General features: G+C 38.1%; 1 protein-coding gene across 1 annotated transcript in view; it reads left to right on the top strand.

Annotated features, from left to right (window-relative positions):
* Positions 1-216: 216 nt before the first annotated feature.
* The window catches only part of bsnb (bassoon (presynaptic cytomatrix protein) b), a 35444-nt gene continuing 18814 nt past the window's right edge, over positions 217-16846 (top strand). Inside the window, exons 1-2 of the mRNA XM_051912063.1 lie at positions 217-573; positions 14588-14963. Of these exons, the coding sequence (XP_051768023.1) occupies positions 395-573; positions 14588-14963 (555 nt within the window). The 5' untranslated portion in view covers positions 217-394. The remainder of the gene's footprint in view (positions 574-14587; positions 14964-16846) is intronic.

Below are 16846 nucleotides of genomic sequence, written 5' to 3'. Positions count from 1 at the left end.
ACTGCTTGCTCATTTTATATATTTAATTAATGTTAAGCAATAAGGCTAAAATTCATTATAATTATATTATAATAATTATAATTATTTCAAGACAAAAGTAATCTATGAATTTCTTCAAGGCTTGAGTCTACAGGACTGTAGATCTAGGACACAAGCGCGTTCACGCAGCTCCTCCGCCCTGCCCCTGTTCTTTTGCACGCTCCCTGCTCCGCGCGTGCTCGGTCGAGCCCTTCCGCTGGGCGCACGCGTGCGCGCTCCGCTCAGGATGCTGGATTGTAGGTGATGATGGCGGAAGAGGAGCTGCGCTGAGTTTTCTCCCAGTTTTTTAAATACAGCCCTATCAGACGCTCGTCAGCAGATCTCGTCTTTCTCCTCCGTCTCACTCAGAGGGAGTATGGGGAATGAAGCGAGCCTCGAAGGAGAGGGACAGCCGGGGCAACCGGGAGGCGCTGTCCCCACGGCTGGAGCCCCGGCTTCCATTTCAGCACCAGCGGGCGGTGGACAGCTCCACAAGCCGAGCAACGGAGCGCCTGCCGGGGGAATGGGCACCGGACACGGGCCGGGAATGAACAGGTATCCCGAATCATTTCAAAAGCTTCTGTCACTTGTATATTTTTGTGAATTCAGTGCACTGTTTTGTGCTAAACGATATGAGTCTGTGGGGTCTAATGTTGTGCTTTATATTTAAAAGAAATATAGTCACTTTTAGCCTTATTCAGAATCGATAATTATGTTTTTAACAGCCTTTTTTTTAATTGCGCTTCACACCCGATGATTTACACCCAATGATATGCATTATCTACAAAGCCAGTTGTCAGCTAAAAACCTCTATATGTGCTTGAGATCAGGAATCGACTAACATATGCTAGACTCATGGGGTTATTTGATCTCTGGCATACTTGATGCATAGATCTATTTACATATGAGCATGCATATGTACATAAGCAGCCATATGAGAATGTTTGAGTTTTGCGTGTTGTTTTATTTAGTGTATATTTCCATTCATTACAGACAGTCTGCGCTGTTAGCCTTGCTCTGTCCAGAACCAAGCCACCTATGTTAGTTTCTGAGGTTTAATGGATATCTATGATCTGAATTCATGATTGCTAATATTGCCAGATGCATATTAAACAAGCTTATCATATGCTTATTATCAGCTGTATAGTACATACTTATGGAAATCTGATGTCTGATATGATATAGACTACAGAAGCAAGGCGTGTTCTGAGATAATTTGAGGTGTGTCATACACTCTTATTTATTAATATAAACCTCGTTTGCTTTGGTATGATGTAGTCTGGGCCATTAAATTAAGTGAAATTTTTTGCTTTGTCAACCACGCCTAACAGTGCTGATATCAAAATGCGCTGGTACTAAAATCTCACTGTAAAAGACACTTGAGGGTTCTGAGAGTGCAAGCATGATAAAATGTTATAGCATTAATAATTGATAAAATTTTGACAAGGATCCATGTGACTCATCTGTTACACGTGCAAGCGAACATCTTTCACTACCTCTCTCTATTCCTCCCCACCCCCCTCTCATCTCCAGTTCTGTCTCCTTCTACAATCTTTAAATAATGCAATGTGTGAATTTCCTTGCACTCAAAAGATTTAGAATTATTCAAACTTTGTGTTGCAATTTATGCTGTTTGCATATTTACTCTCTATTGCAGTGGTTCTCAAGTGGTTTTGCTTCAGGGCACAGATTTTACATTGGACATGAAGTGGCGAGGCAGCACAGTACCAAAATTGGTTATTGTACAAAAACATCTCTTGGATTTCAATAGTTTCATGCTCTTGGCAGCCAATAATTCATTGCACAAATGGCATTATGGTTGGCACAAACTGGTTGAACCCATATTTATTGTATGGATGAGAGCAAGTCATGAGACTTACAGTACAGTAACAGATGAATTTGTGCCAAAATACTATAACGTTTGATTGGATACTTGACTTTTAACAACAAAATATGTGGGAAGCGTTTTCTCTTCTGTTGTAAAAGTTGATAAGCCAATTTATTTTCCTATTCTAAATATGCACAATTATATGGTTAGTTGCATTTTATTAATTGCTTTTAGCATTATGTTTCCCTGCAACCCACTGAGTGAGAACCACTGTTATAAATTGGATAATATTATAATCTGACTTGCCCCTACATTAACAGATGGATTTGTGTCCAAATACTCTTAAAGATAAATGTTCTTTATTGGCATCTATGGTTCCATGAAGAACCTTTAAAGGGGTTCTTAATTATGATTTCACTTTTTTAACTTTAGTTAGTGGGTAATGTTGCTGTTTGATCATAAACAACATCTGCAAAATTACGACGTTCGAAGTTCAATGCAAAGGGAGATATTGTCCTTTACAGAAATCGCTTTTTAAGGACTACAACAAACAGCTGGTAGGGGCTACAACGAGCTTCTTCCCAGGTTGGTGACATCACAAACCCCAAAATTTACATAAACCCTGCCCCTGGGAACATAGAACAAATGGGGTGAGGCCATGTTGGGCTGCTTTAGAGAAGAGGAAGAGTTGTTGTAGTAGAGTGTCGTTGCCATGCCATCATTTTACGCCAGACTGCTTCACAAACGAGGGTCAATTCAACGCTGGATTTGCACAAAAGATTAACATGACGGCACATGCTAGTCGATGAGTTGAATCAACTCCACAGCAACTACATAAATTTATCCACTAACCATTCAGAAACGTCCAGTTGCATTCTAAAAATTGTAACTTCTTCCTGAGTCTCTCCATCAGTGTCCGACTCCGGTTTGAACAATGTAAGGCTGAACTCCGTTACTGACAATCCTCATTTTGGCTGCGTGAGATACTCCAGCTTTGTTGTTGTTGAGCAGCCGAAGCGCAAGCTGTTAAAGCTCCGCCCTCTTCTGGAAAGCGTCTGGGAGCAGCAGCTCATTTGCATTTAAAGGGACACACACAAAAACGGCGTGATTTTGCTCACACCCAAATTTGACAAGCCATAATAAATGATCTGTGGGGTATTTTGAGCTGAAACTTCACAGACACATTCTGGGGACACCAGAGACTTATATTATCTTGTGGAAAGGGGCATAATAGGTCCCCTTTAACATCTATTGAACATCCATCCAAAAGGTTCTTTATAGTAGAAAAAGGTTTTTAGATTTTTTAATATGTTCTTTTAAGAACTGTTCACAAGGTTCTTTGGGGAACCTGAAATGGTTCTTCCATTGCATCACTACGAAAACCCCCGTTTGGAACCTTTATTTTAAATTTGTAAAGTTTGATTTGATGCACAAACATTGACGTCAACAATAAAACATACAGGAAGCGTTTTCTCTTCCGTCGTAAAAGTTGATAAGCCTATTTATTTTCCTATTCTAAATATGCACAGTTATACGGTTAGCTGCTATATAACATTTGCTTTTAGCAATGTTTTTCCTTGCAACCCACTGGTTGGGAACCATTGTTATATACTGGATAAAATGCTAGATGTCCTTGTCTAAGACTTGTTTTGCATCTAGCCAACCTGAAACATCGATTTACAATGCAATGATGCAAATGAAATGTATTTGTTGCAGTAGGGTGACCTAGCTGTCTGTTTGTTTATAGTCAGGCCTCTTACAGTAAGACTATATTCTTGATGTCAGCGTTTCTCTATGGCCTGATTGGTTTGTTCATAAGCTAAAGTTGAGTCTGTTTGGGTGTGTGAGAAAAGTACAGATGCAGTAATGTTACTGCTGCACGTACTGGCTGTCTGTCTGTGTCTGACCGGCGTCATTAAAACTCCTGAAATGGGTGTGTAGTCGCAGTCGTAGCCTTGCGTGAGTGTTTGAGGGAGAAACAAACCCACTGAGGATATTACAACCTGGGAAGGGGAAACATTTGTTTTTCTCATGGGCCATTTCGAGACTCTTGCTTTTTTTTTTCTTCTCGCGTCCGTCTCATGTTTTTATTGATGTACTGAAATGCCCAGATTTTTCTGTACAATGTCATCCTGTCACACACACACGCATAGTGTGTGAAACGGCTGCATCTCTGAGTGATGTTATGGCTTACGTACCATATCAAGCCACTTCATCATTCACTGGTAAAGTGCGTGTGATGCCTACAGATGAGGCAGGACCTTGTGCTAATCTCCTCATGGGTTTCTTTCGCTCTGAAATCTTTTAAAATGGGTTTAAAAGTTCGATATTCGCTGAAAATCATTTCACAGCATTGCGGTCAGCTTTGTAAAACTGTAAGCAACAATATTGGGGAGTAACTTACTAGAAGTCGTAACACAAATAACTACATTTTTCAGTTACTCAGCTTTTTTAAAATAATGTATATTTCCAGTAACAAGCTACTAATCAAATGTGTGATGTCGAATGGCCTGGGGAATCCTGATTCATATTAGTGAGTCATTTCATTTGGATGGTTAATTTCAGGGAACTGGTTTCAGTTGTATTCCTGCAACATTTTACTTTTTTTTATTTTCTAAATTTTGTAGTGAAGTAGACATCTAGTTAAATGTTGTGGATAAGAACTGTTCAAAGGTTTGGGGTCGGTTTTTGAAAGAAGTGTCTTCTGCTCACTAAGGCCCCATTTATTACATCAAAAATACAGTAAAAACAGATACTGTATATTGTGAAATATTATTGCAATTTAAAATAACTGTTTTCTAATTTTAAAATGTAATTTACTCCTGTGATGCGAAGTTGAATTTTCAGCATCATTACTCCAGTTTGTCAGTGTCACATGATCCTTCAGAAATCATTCTAATATGCTGATTTGCTGCTCAAGAAATATTTTTCATCAATATTTTTGTAGAAACCGTGCAATATGTTGTTTTCAGGATTCTTTGATGCATAGAAAGTTCAAAAGAAAAGCACTTTTTTGAAAGAATTAAAATATTTTGCAACATTATAAATACATTTACTGGAGGTCACTCTTCCATCGGAACTCGAATCACGTACGGCCGTTGCTGGAAACCAGTTATTATAGTTTATAAAGTTTTAAATATGGATACTTTTCTTACAAAAACCATCACTTCGCTTCAGAAGGCCTTTATTAACCCCCCTGAAGTCGTATGGATTACTTTTATGATGGATGGATGCATTTTTTTTGGGCTTCAAAATCTCGAGCCCCATTCACTACCATTATACAGCTTGGAAGAGCCAGGATATTTTTTAATATAACTCCGATTGTGTTCGTCTGAAAGAAGAAAGTCATATACACCTAGGATGGCTTGAGGGTGAGTAAATCATGAGATAATTTTCATTTTTGGGTGAACTATCCCTTTAAGATTGAATTATGTAGCTATATAGTTTCATGAATCAAATCACATGGAAGCATGTGAAGGCAACATCCTGAAATTAGTTTCAGAATCAACGTATTTGAAAATTTTCATGGCGCAAACTCAGAATGTGTCCTTCTGATTGACGGCCAAAATGAGGAACCAGAAGCTATTAGTGTGTTTGTATGGAATTTCAGGGGAGTGTGTAGGTGTTGTTTGTGCTATTAGTGAAACAAGGATGGAGAGAAAGACAGGAGGAATGAGGGAGATGGATGGAGAGACAGAACAGTATCCGACGCTTTATTTCCCAGCAGATGGGATAGGAACATGGCTGTCTTAGCCGCCAAACTTCACCCCCATAAAAGGGACCTGAATTGTAATGACAGAGAAATCTAATAAATGTTCTCCGTGAGCCTGCGGCATTCTTTTAGCGTTCTCTTTACGCTCACGCTCAGTCTCTTTAAACCGTCCTATTTATTAAGCCTCAGAAGAAAACAGATAGAATATAGTCATGCACCCCGGCCCACATGTCGAAAGGCCAATTTTAAAAAGGTTAATGCCACATCAACTCATTTCAGACCTCTTCTATCATATGACGCTTAATCTTTAGTTGTTCACTGTTGCCCCGGCCTTTAAACTAGAGCTGGACGGATCGTTCCTGAAATATCGATACTTTCGATACTGATTATTCCAAATGAACGTTTAAGAGCAAATATGTTGAAGATTAGATGATAGGCTGTCGATTCATTAAATGATAAGCAATTTGCTCTCAAAAGTGGTTTATTCAGCGAAGTGAAGCCTTTCCTTCATTGACACCCATTCCAAAAAAAAAAACGTGCACAAGATTGTAGTGCACTACAGGAGTATAGGACTCCACACAAAAGTATAGTATAGTTCTTTTCACATGAGTCCTCATACTGTATCTCGGGCGAGACGAGATGAATTCGGTTTGTCAGTCTTCACCCATGACTGTTCTTCTCATGTGGAGCTGACTCCCACTGGTTTTGTACTCTCCTTCTGTCACTCTGTGACTCATCAGAGGTGTTAACACAGGCTCCGTGCAGCAGAGAGAGGAGTGAAGGGGACTGCTCAGCACTACAGATCCAAATTAATCTGATCCAGCAGACATGACTGTCTAAGGCTGCTGTTAGCCCCTTTATGGACTGCAGAGAGAAGAGAGAATCACAGTAAACGTTCATTCGTGTTCAGGGAAACACTTAAGCCCCTTTGTACATGCTATTGTGCCCAATTTAGGATTTTATTTAGAGTGGTAGGATTAAAGTATTGTCATGCTGCATATAGATTTGATGAATGTAAAGCAGCATTCAGAGGGAAAAATGTCAGAGGGAGCTGGTGATGTGATGCACAGGTTCGACATGAGAATATACCATAGACTTCTGTTTTTATATAAAGATAATTATAAGTCCATTCATCCGTCCGTCTGTCCATCCATCCGTCCATCTGTCCATCCATCCATCAATCTGTCCGTCTGTCCATCCATCCGTCCATCTATCGTCCATCCATCCATCCATCAATCCGTCCATCTGTCCATCCATCCGTCCATCTATTGTCCATCCATCCATCAATCCGTCCGTCCATCCATCCGTCCGTCCGTCTGTCCATTCAACCATCCATCCATCTGTCCATCTATCTGTCCATCCATCCATCCATCAATCGCTCCATCCATCCATCTTTCCATCCATCCGTCTGTCCATCCATCCTTCCGTCCGTCCATGTGTCCTTCCATCCATCTGTCCATCCATCCTTCCTTCCGTTCGCCCATCCTTCTGTCCGTCCATCCATCCATCATCCATCCGTCCGTCCATCCATCCATCCATCCTTCCTTCCTTCCGTCTGTCCGTCCGTCCATCCGCCCATCCCTCTGTCCATCCATCCATCCATCCTTCCTTTTGTCCGTCCACTCATCCATCCATCTGTTCATCCATCCATCTATTCATCCATCCATCCATCCATCCATCCGTCTGTCCATCCATCATCCATCCATCCATCATCCATCCATCCTTCCGTCCATCCATCCATCCATCCGTCTGTCCATCCATCCTTCCTTTCTTCCGTCCACCCGTCAGCCCATCCGTCTGTCCGTCCATCCATCCATCCATCCATCCATGTATCCATCCCTCCTTCCGTCCGTCTGTCGCCCATCCATCCATCTGTTCATCCATCCATCCATTCATCCATCAATCCTTCCTTCTGTTCGTCCGTCCGTCCATCCATCCATCCATCCATCCGTCGTTCCATCCATCCGTCCATCAGTCCATCCATCCATCGGTCCATCTATCCATCCATCTGTCCATCTGTCCGTTTGTGAATTTACATATACACTATAATTTGGGGACAAAATTATGTTCAGAACTAAGCCAAATCTGTTATTGGCTTAGAAAAACCTTCCTTTGGGAATAAAGAAATAATAATTATTTTTTTTCTTCTGTATAATAATTGTAACGATAAAGGAAAATAAAAAAATAATACATAAGAAATAATTTTTGAAGATAAATATGTATATATGTATAACTGTGCATACACATTTTTTGCGTATGCATTTTTTTTATTGAATGCAAAAGTTTTCTTAACCAGGTAACTTTTGAAAAACTTTACTTATGCCAAAATTGTTCATTGTGGTGGAAATGACACCACAACTGGGGAAAAGTTTTTATTAAATTATTCATATTATTATTATTAAGGTTTGGTTTAGTCTATAATAATTATAATTAGGTTTCTTTAAAAACAATAAAAGTCTATGGTATGTCCTTATTTGGATAGTCAAACAAGTATGTACACATCCGTATTGTTTCTGTATATCAGTTTTTCTACTTGAGCAGATAGATGGCCTTGTGAGTCGTCTGAGGGTGAAATGTCTAAATATCTACATTTGCCATGCATTTTGAATAGAATGACCACAGAAAATACAGTGATTACCTGCATCGAGAGACACAGACTAGAAATTGCTAATCAGTGCTTCATTAGGTTTTTTATGATTTCTGCATTCAGGAATAATTACCTGAGCACTAGATAATTATAAGGAGTACATGGTTCAGTTAATGAGACAATCAATCATAGCAGACACAATAACTCCTTGATTAAACACAAGTTATGGTGAATTGAATCACCCTCTCAATAACCATGGCCCTGCTTGTTTTACTCACTAACATTCAAAGTTTAAATTTGTAAAGTGCTGGTGACAGACGTGTCTCAAGGGTATGCTAGCAAACAATGTTACAGACTGTTTGTATAGTATCTGCCCTAGGCTGTATACATTACCATGGGGTCTGAAAGAGACGTCTCTTATGCTCATTAAGGCTGCATTTATTTTATCAAAAATACAGTAAAAACAGATAAATTGTGAAATATTATTACAATTTAATATAAGTGTTTTCTAATTAATATATTTCAAAATATAATTTATTCCTGCGATGCAGAGCTGAATTTTCAGCTTCATTACTGCAGTCTTCAGTGTCAAATGATCCTTCAGAAATTCTATGGTGATTTGCTGCTCAAGAAACATGTATTATTATTAATGTAGAAACCAGTCATTTTTTTTCCAGGATTCTTTGATAAATAGAAAGTTCAAAAGAACAGCATGAAAAAGAAATCTGTTGACCTTAAACCTAATTAACATGGTCTACAGACTCCAGTTTTGATTTAATGTTCTCTTTAGGTCTCATTAATTCTGTATGTTTTAACACATTTCTGATTTATTTTGTTTGTAGTGTTTAATTGATGCCCCAAACTAGGCAGATATCCAAATCTTTACGACTGTAACCTTTTTTGAGTCTTGAACAGCTGTCTTGTCGCAGTAGTTATGATGGTACTTTTAAAGAGGACCTATTGTGTTTTTTCTTTTTTTTTTTTTTATGTTTTCAACTTTCTTTATTGTGTAATTTTGCCACATGAAAAAGGTCTGCAAAGCTACAAAGAACAAAGTCACTCCAAAGGGAGCTATTCTCTATATCAGTGTTTCTGAAGTTCCTGAAACACCTCGATTGTAGTGTTGAGTTTTCTTCCGGAAACGAACATCTCATTTAAATAATTCCCACCCAAGGCATATGCAAAAAAGGGATGAGGCCTGGTTGAGTTGCGTGTAGTAGTGTGTCCGTTAGTAGTCGCTATGTCCAAGTGTTAGTTTTTACACCTGAGAAGCAGAAACTCATGATTATCGAAAGGGGTGTGGCATTTACCAAACATGCTTGAAGTGGTTGACCAATCACAATACACTGGTCCAGCCAACCAATCAGAGCACATCATGCTTTTTGGAAGGAGGAGCTTCATAGACAGGAACTAAACAGAGTGTTACTGACAGACTGTGAAGAGAGGTGCTGCAACAATGTCAAATATGTGAAAAATAAGGTGTTTTTTGTATAGTCAAGCATGATAACCTGTTCTAGTAGACCCCAAAAACAAAATCAAGAAATATGGGCTCTTTAATATTCAGGTTGTGAGGAATTAGACCTTTTGAAATATTATTTAGCTGTGTAGCTCCTGAGTCTGACTTTTGAGCATGGACATTACAGGAAGCTTGATTTAGCATTGAGTGCGTTTACCCTCTAGCTGTTCTCTTTACTGTTAAATTACTCTCTATTGAAGCTTTCTCTCTACAGCCTGGGCCTCAGGATCTCAGTAAAGATAAATTCAATCCATACTGATATTAGCAATACCTCCGAGGGCATTGGGTGCATAGTTCTTATTTTAATAAAGAGATGATGAAATGCCTTCAGCAGAAAACTATCAGCCGTGTGATGAAAAGTGTTTGAAGAATATGTCAGTGAGTTTATTTCTGCCACAGAGAATATATCCTAAAGCATTTGTATATGTTGTATGTCATTTAAAACTACTATCGCAGTGATTCTCCTAGACATCAGTGAGATTAAATTTTAGCTGAAGTCCCCTGCCTCTTATGTTTTACTCCTGAGAAAAAGCCTCACAGGTCTCCTATAGAGCTTCAGAAAAGATCTCAAGAATGTCTCAAACTGTGCTCTGATTTGCCAAGATAGTAACGAAGCAAGTAGCTGTGTTTATGAATGAGTCATTGAATTATTGACTCTCCCGATTCGTTCAAAGCCGCAGATTATTTGTCTTATTGAGTGAGTCAGCAAGTCATTCATTCATTCAGTAACGAAGCAAATGAGTCATTGAATTATTGACTCTTCCGATTCGTTTAAAGCCGGAGATTCATTCACTAATGAAACACCACTGTGTGTTGCTTGGAGACGAACAGTTCTGCTGTGGCTTTCATTGCTGAAAAGTAGAGTAAACAATATTGACAATACTGTGTTTCTGTATCAAAGAGAGTTTGAGTCTTAAATCGATCTCTATGCATAGTCTGTGTCTATATTTTTTGTTCTTCATGCTAGTAGGCTAAGTGCTAAAACCTAACTTTTACAAAGGTACATTTTGAGAATGGCAGTAATGTAGCTTGATTTGCTAAGGCATGCATCCTCTTATATGCATGCTACTTGTATGGATGCAGTCAGTTTTGCAGTCAGCAAAATATTAGGTAATTTGATTGGATGTCATGTATTTGACCTTTTACGGCACTACCATTTTCCTGTTTTTACACTAGAGGCGGCATTTTGCCTGTTAGAAATACATGCTCAGTTTAAATTTTTTATAAAGGTGGGGTAGAATTAAATGAACGACAAAGCTCAGCATTTTGTTCGTGTACCCCCTCTGTCACCTCACATAGTTTTTGAAGGAATAGTACCTGTAAGCCTTTCCACCTGAGCCGAACTGTTTTAAAGTCAATTTAGAGTGTAAATTGAATGTTGGGAAGGAAATTTGGATCCCTAGTTGGACTGAGATTAAATTTCTTTGCGGAATACAAAGCTGACACTGAAATAATGAACTTTTCTTCTGCTTTGGTGCATCTCAGTTGATTCAGACCTTGGTAATGGCTTTAGATGAAGCAGGATGGGAAAGACGGCCTGCTTTTCTGGCGTTGAAGTTTCACTTGAAGTTTAAGGGCTGCATATAATGAGGGACCAGGTGCTGGAAATATTCCTGGACAGACAACAGAGTGAGCCAAGCACAGCTACACACACAGACACATGCACAGACACAGACACACACACACTTCTCAGCCTGACTCACTGTTACTGTGAAACATGCTATTTTAGTTCTCGCACGCTTTTTTCCTTTCTCCTCAGAATCTGACAGAGGAAGTGTAAGCTTTTGAAGTGTCTTGTGTGTACATTTGAGGCTCTCTGTGTGTACCCGTGCGCTGGTGTTTTAGCCGGGCTCTCCGAAGACGTTGTTATGACCATAGAGAAAGCTTAGAGTCCATTCTAATTGCTCACTAATCCCAGCTCCAGCCAGTGAAAGGAAGAAGAAGAAGAGAAAATCATTACTGCTGTTGACATGTGATAAACGACCTCAGCGTAGCAGAAAGTCTGCACAAAACCCCTCATGCCTTTATAGGCAACTTGGGACTTAAAAAAAAGAGAGAAAAAGAGGCCAAGAAAGGGTTCAACAGAAGCTTAAGTAAGAGTTAGAAAGCAGGCAGCTGTAAATTCAGCACTGAGGCATAACTGAAGAGGGAAGAATGTGAGAAAGCAAAAAGAAACAAACATAAGATGCGTAAAATGTAATTGATGTCCATTATGTGTACCCTGGTTTCGTTGTAAAGAAATAGTTCGCTCAAAAAACAGAAAAAAGGTTTGCAGCTGAGTGAGATGATGCAATAAACGTGCTCTGCTAGAATGTTCCTCTCTCGTTTTAGTTTCTCTCTTTTTCAGTCAAAAAGAAATGATTCAGTGATTCAAGTCTGTGTGAAAATGTCTCTGTGTTGCATCAATCAAGTCTCTGGTGGCTTTTTAAGTAAAATATAAATTCTGTTGTTCTGTTTTTAGCTTTATTATATTATGTTGGTAACACTTTAGTATAGGGAACACATAAACCATTAACTACGACTTTTCCCTTAATAAACGCCTAATTTACTGCTTATTATTAGTTAGTAAGTTAGTTGTTAAGTTTAGGTATTGGGTAGGATTAAGAATGTAGAATATGGTCATACAGAATAAGGCATTAATATGTGCTTAATAAGTACTAATAAATAGCCAATATTCTAGTAACATGCGTGCTAATATGCAACTAGTTAAAAGACCCTAAAATAAAGTGTTACCATTATATTATATTATATTATATTATATTATATTATTGAGCAATTTTACCAGTTCAAGTTTAATGCCATTATTAATTGAGATTAATTCAATATTTTTGAGTCTGAGAAATACTGCTCTGAATTCTATAATATTTATATTGAATTTTTTTTATATAAAATTAGTGTAGTTACCTACTATTTGTTAGTAGCTTGTAGTTTAGGTACTTAAGGCAACTAATGAATCATAAGCATGATTTTTTTTTAATAATGTGGCTTTTTTAAAATCAACAAAGCAGCAATGAAAATATGGGTATTAAGTAAGCTCAGTTAAACAAACCACAGTACCTCATTCATACGTAAATTTGATCATGAATTAAACATAATAGTAGACACAAACCATTATGCAATGATAAAAAGTTTCTTTATGACACACATTCATACTAAAGCATAAACAGGACACACATTCAGCATCTCTTTCTTAGGTGATTATATTGTTTTATAAAGGCTTCTGAATTAGGTTCAGTCATGTCAGCTCTGGGATTTACATAATGGTTATTGATCACCACTGGCAGTTATTTTGAGTGAAATGACAATAAATAGCTCATTAGAGAACATTGATTAAATGCTTAGGTATGTTCACAGCTCTTATTCTTACCGGCTTCTCCAAAGTTTCAAAAGGAAATTGCACACAAACAAATTTACAGCATGATGTAGCACGGCAACGATGTGATAAAATGGCCAGTGACAGATTTTTAAGATTCTTGCGGTGGAATGTGTTTGTGTTTGAAGTAAACAGCAGTTCCATTAAAATGGTTCCATTGAAAGGATTTCTTTGAATGAAGCATTCAATCACCTGTGAGATCTCCTTCATGCTCGATTTCTGCATCCTGTCATCCAACTATTTTGCTTGCTTTTTCTAAATTTCGCCACAGATCTTGCACAGAGCCATCTTGAACTTTCCATGTCAGTCTGTTATCTGATATTTCACAATATAAACTAAAGCAATACCAATACTGATACTGATTATTTTAAGTTTATGTGTCCAATACAATAACTGATATTTATTGTTTTATTTCATTTTTTTTGACACAATTATAACTTATAAATATTAAATAAATTGACACATTTATTACTTTAAAATTAGGTTATAATTGAAACAATCATTAGACTACAGCTGTAAAAACACAATATATATATATACATATACACATATACACATACATACACAATATATACATACATATGTGTGTGTGTGTGTGTGTGTGTGTGTGTATGTGTACATTCACACACACACATATATATATATATGACTCACGCAGACACACACACACACATATATATATATATATATACATATACACATATACAAATACATACACAATATATACATACATACATACACACACACACACACACATATATATGACTCACACAGATATATATATATATATATATATATACACATTATATAATCACAAACATTTATGTTAGATGCGATTAATCGATTTGACAGCACTAATTGTATTATATTATAATAGTATTGTTATTATAATTATTATAAGAATTATACAAATTGTTGTTATTATGTTTAGTATATTGTGTTATTAATATAATGATGATGATGATGATAATAGTAATAATAATAAATACTCTGTACATATTGATTTTATTGTTATTATTACAGGTTAGTGGCTTTGAAAATCTCAAACCATAAGAATGAGCAATAGCAGTGATGCTTGTCTTAATAGGCACCACAAATGATAATTTATAACTAAATTTTTTTTTTTTTTTTTTTTTATTAACCTCAAATCCGGGCCATGATTTTGTCATTTTGCCACTAAGCAGCTTCTATTCTATGTCAAAGTTCAAGAATGACCATTTCAGACAAGTAAATATGCTTAGCTGAAGAGGAAACCTCTGTTACGTCTTTTTGCAACCACAGATAACATTTCAGATTCTTTTGCAGAAGCATTGAAAGTCCTTGACAATCAGTTTGTTTCCACCCCCAGAATTTGCCCTGCTGTATTGATTTGTCTTTCTATTCTCATTCAAACTACTCAGGAAGCTGCAGCACAAAGCTCTTTAAATCTCCTCCCGTGAATCCCCTGGGCAGATGGATTCAACAAAGTGTTCAGCTATCTGTGATTTCTAACATATGCCACACCACCCCTGTATTAATTCACACACCAATGTCTTTTTTTTTCCCTCCCACAGTATCCAAGGCAAACCTAATCAGACAGACCCGAGCATGGGACCTAAACCTGGGGGTCCGCCAGGTGCAGGACCTGGTCCTGGAGCTCCGACACAGCCTCAGGGACCTGGTCAGGGTCAAGCGGCACGGAAGAACCTCCAGGTGGACGTGGGGAGCAGCAAAGGCGGGCACCCTGTCTCGCCTGGGGGCAGTGCTCCCACCTCGCCCTATTCTTTGCCCCAGATCGCACCAATGCCCAGCAGCAAGCTGTGTCCGGTGTGCAAGACCGCAGATCTAACGGGGACCACAGACGGCCAGCCAAACTGCAATAAATGCACACAGTGCCGCTCCATGGTGTGCAACCAATGTGGATTCAACCCCAACCCTCACCTCACTGAGGTAAGAAGCCCAATACATGCTCACTCAGTGTTTTATGTTGTATAATACCTTTCACAAGTTTGGGGTCTTTTTTTAAATTTATTTAGCATGGATGCATTAAGTTATGAAAGCTTGTTTCTGCCATGGAATAAAAAAATAAAAAGTTACTTGTGATTATTTATCTCACAATTCAGATTTTTTTCCCCCTCAAAATTCTGGGAAAAAAGTTGTAAACTCACAATTGTGAGGTATAAAGTCTAGGGCTATCCCTAGTAGTAGCAACTTTACATGGCTGCTCACTCTAACGTTAACCTAGATAAATGTGCACTATTATTAGGCGAATATCCAAGTGTTTGTGCGAATTTTTTCTAATAATAGCGGAAACAACTTAAAATACACTGTCGTTTTTGGTCATGCTGATAAAAGTAATACGAAAATCATTCGAAACTCAATGGGTCAAAAGTAGACTAAAGGGTCTACTTTTGTGTAAACAAAAATAACAATAAACGTTGTATCTTTGTAAAATAAAGAAAACAAACACAATGCACTTTCTGCCGTCTCGGTCTCCGTGAACGGGAGCGCGTAAAAAAAAATTAACCGAAACTCATCGTATAGGCTACTTGCCTCACAGACACGAGAAATAGAAAGCTTGAAAATTCTACTTTTAAACAAACCAATTAGAAAATAAATACTCTCAGTTTATGTAATCCATATGAAATGTGCATTTCTCTCTATATGCGCGTTCACTATACTTCGAGATGCCGAGACACTGACTTAGAAAACACTACTTTATTAATAAATAATTAAAATGTCTCCTTGCTATTTTTTCCCGACATTCATAAACATAACTTGTTTTAAATTGTAATCATATTTCACAATATCACTATTTTTAAAGTATTTTAATCATGTTAATGCAGCCTTGGTGAGCATGAGAGACTTCTTTTCAAAAACAATAAAAACATAACCGACCCCAAACTTTTGAATGGTAGTGTGTGTGTATATATATAATTTTTTTTATTTTTACTTGAGTCAAATCATACAGCATATCATAAGTCCCCCGGGAGAACTATTCTAGACTAGTCTGAGTCTGAATACTCACCATCAGAAAGCAACTGTGTGATATAACAATGGCGAAAAAGAGAGAACATTGCAGTCCAAATGATGATTTTCGATTAGAGTTTTACTGTTAATGGTAGATTTCTGGAGGAGAGAGAGATGTGTTAAACAAAAAGCTCTGGGTAATGAATCCTACGCTTGGTCTCGGCCTCCATCTGGCACAAACCCAGGACACACACTGCACACAACCTGGAACTGCTCAGAAGAGGGTCCTCCGGGGCGTATGGGAATGTGTGCATGTGTTTGCTCTGTTTCTGCGTGTAGGATGCAGTAGAAAGACCGAGCCAATGTTCAGAGATGCATGTGTGGGAGAGCGAGAGGGCGCACGGCTGAGCATGTGAGGGTGAGATTGTTTCAGCATGTTTGAGGAGCTCAAAGGTGCAAATGGCTGGTGGTGCTTAAAATCCTGCAAGTGTAAATTAGACTATAGACAGGAGGACGGAGAGGAGGGGATGTTGACAGCTCATGGTCGCAGAAAGATCAAAAGTGATTTTCAGGCATCTGCTCTCCTGGCTCTGAACTCCAGTGAAGCCATCAAAAGGGGAAATGCAAAACAACACCCTAGACAGTAGCCAAAGGCAATTTTAGAAGGGTTGAAGAACAGTTCAGACATAGAATCACGTATTACAGAAAGCTGTGTCATATTAATGTTCTCTACAGAAAGCTCTGAGATCATTTATGGAAACTAAGCTGCATAAAACAGCTCGATCAGAAATTGTCATGTTATCAACACACATTCAGTATTTAGCAACTTGACCTGTACTGATGAATTACACTGGTATACTACC

Source organism: Ctenopharyngodon idella, chromosome 11, assembly GCF_019924925.1.
Source record: "Ctenopharyngodon idella isolate HZGC_01 chromosome 11, HZGC01, whole genome shotgun sequence".
NCBI classification, from domain to species: domain Eukaryota; kingdom Metazoa; phylum Chordata; class Actinopteri; order Cypriniformes; family Xenocyprididae; genus Ctenopharyngodon; species Ctenopharyngodon idella.
The sequence above is the reverse complement of the archived record's forward strand: the minus strand, read 5'-3'. Positions and strand labels throughout refer to the sequence as shown.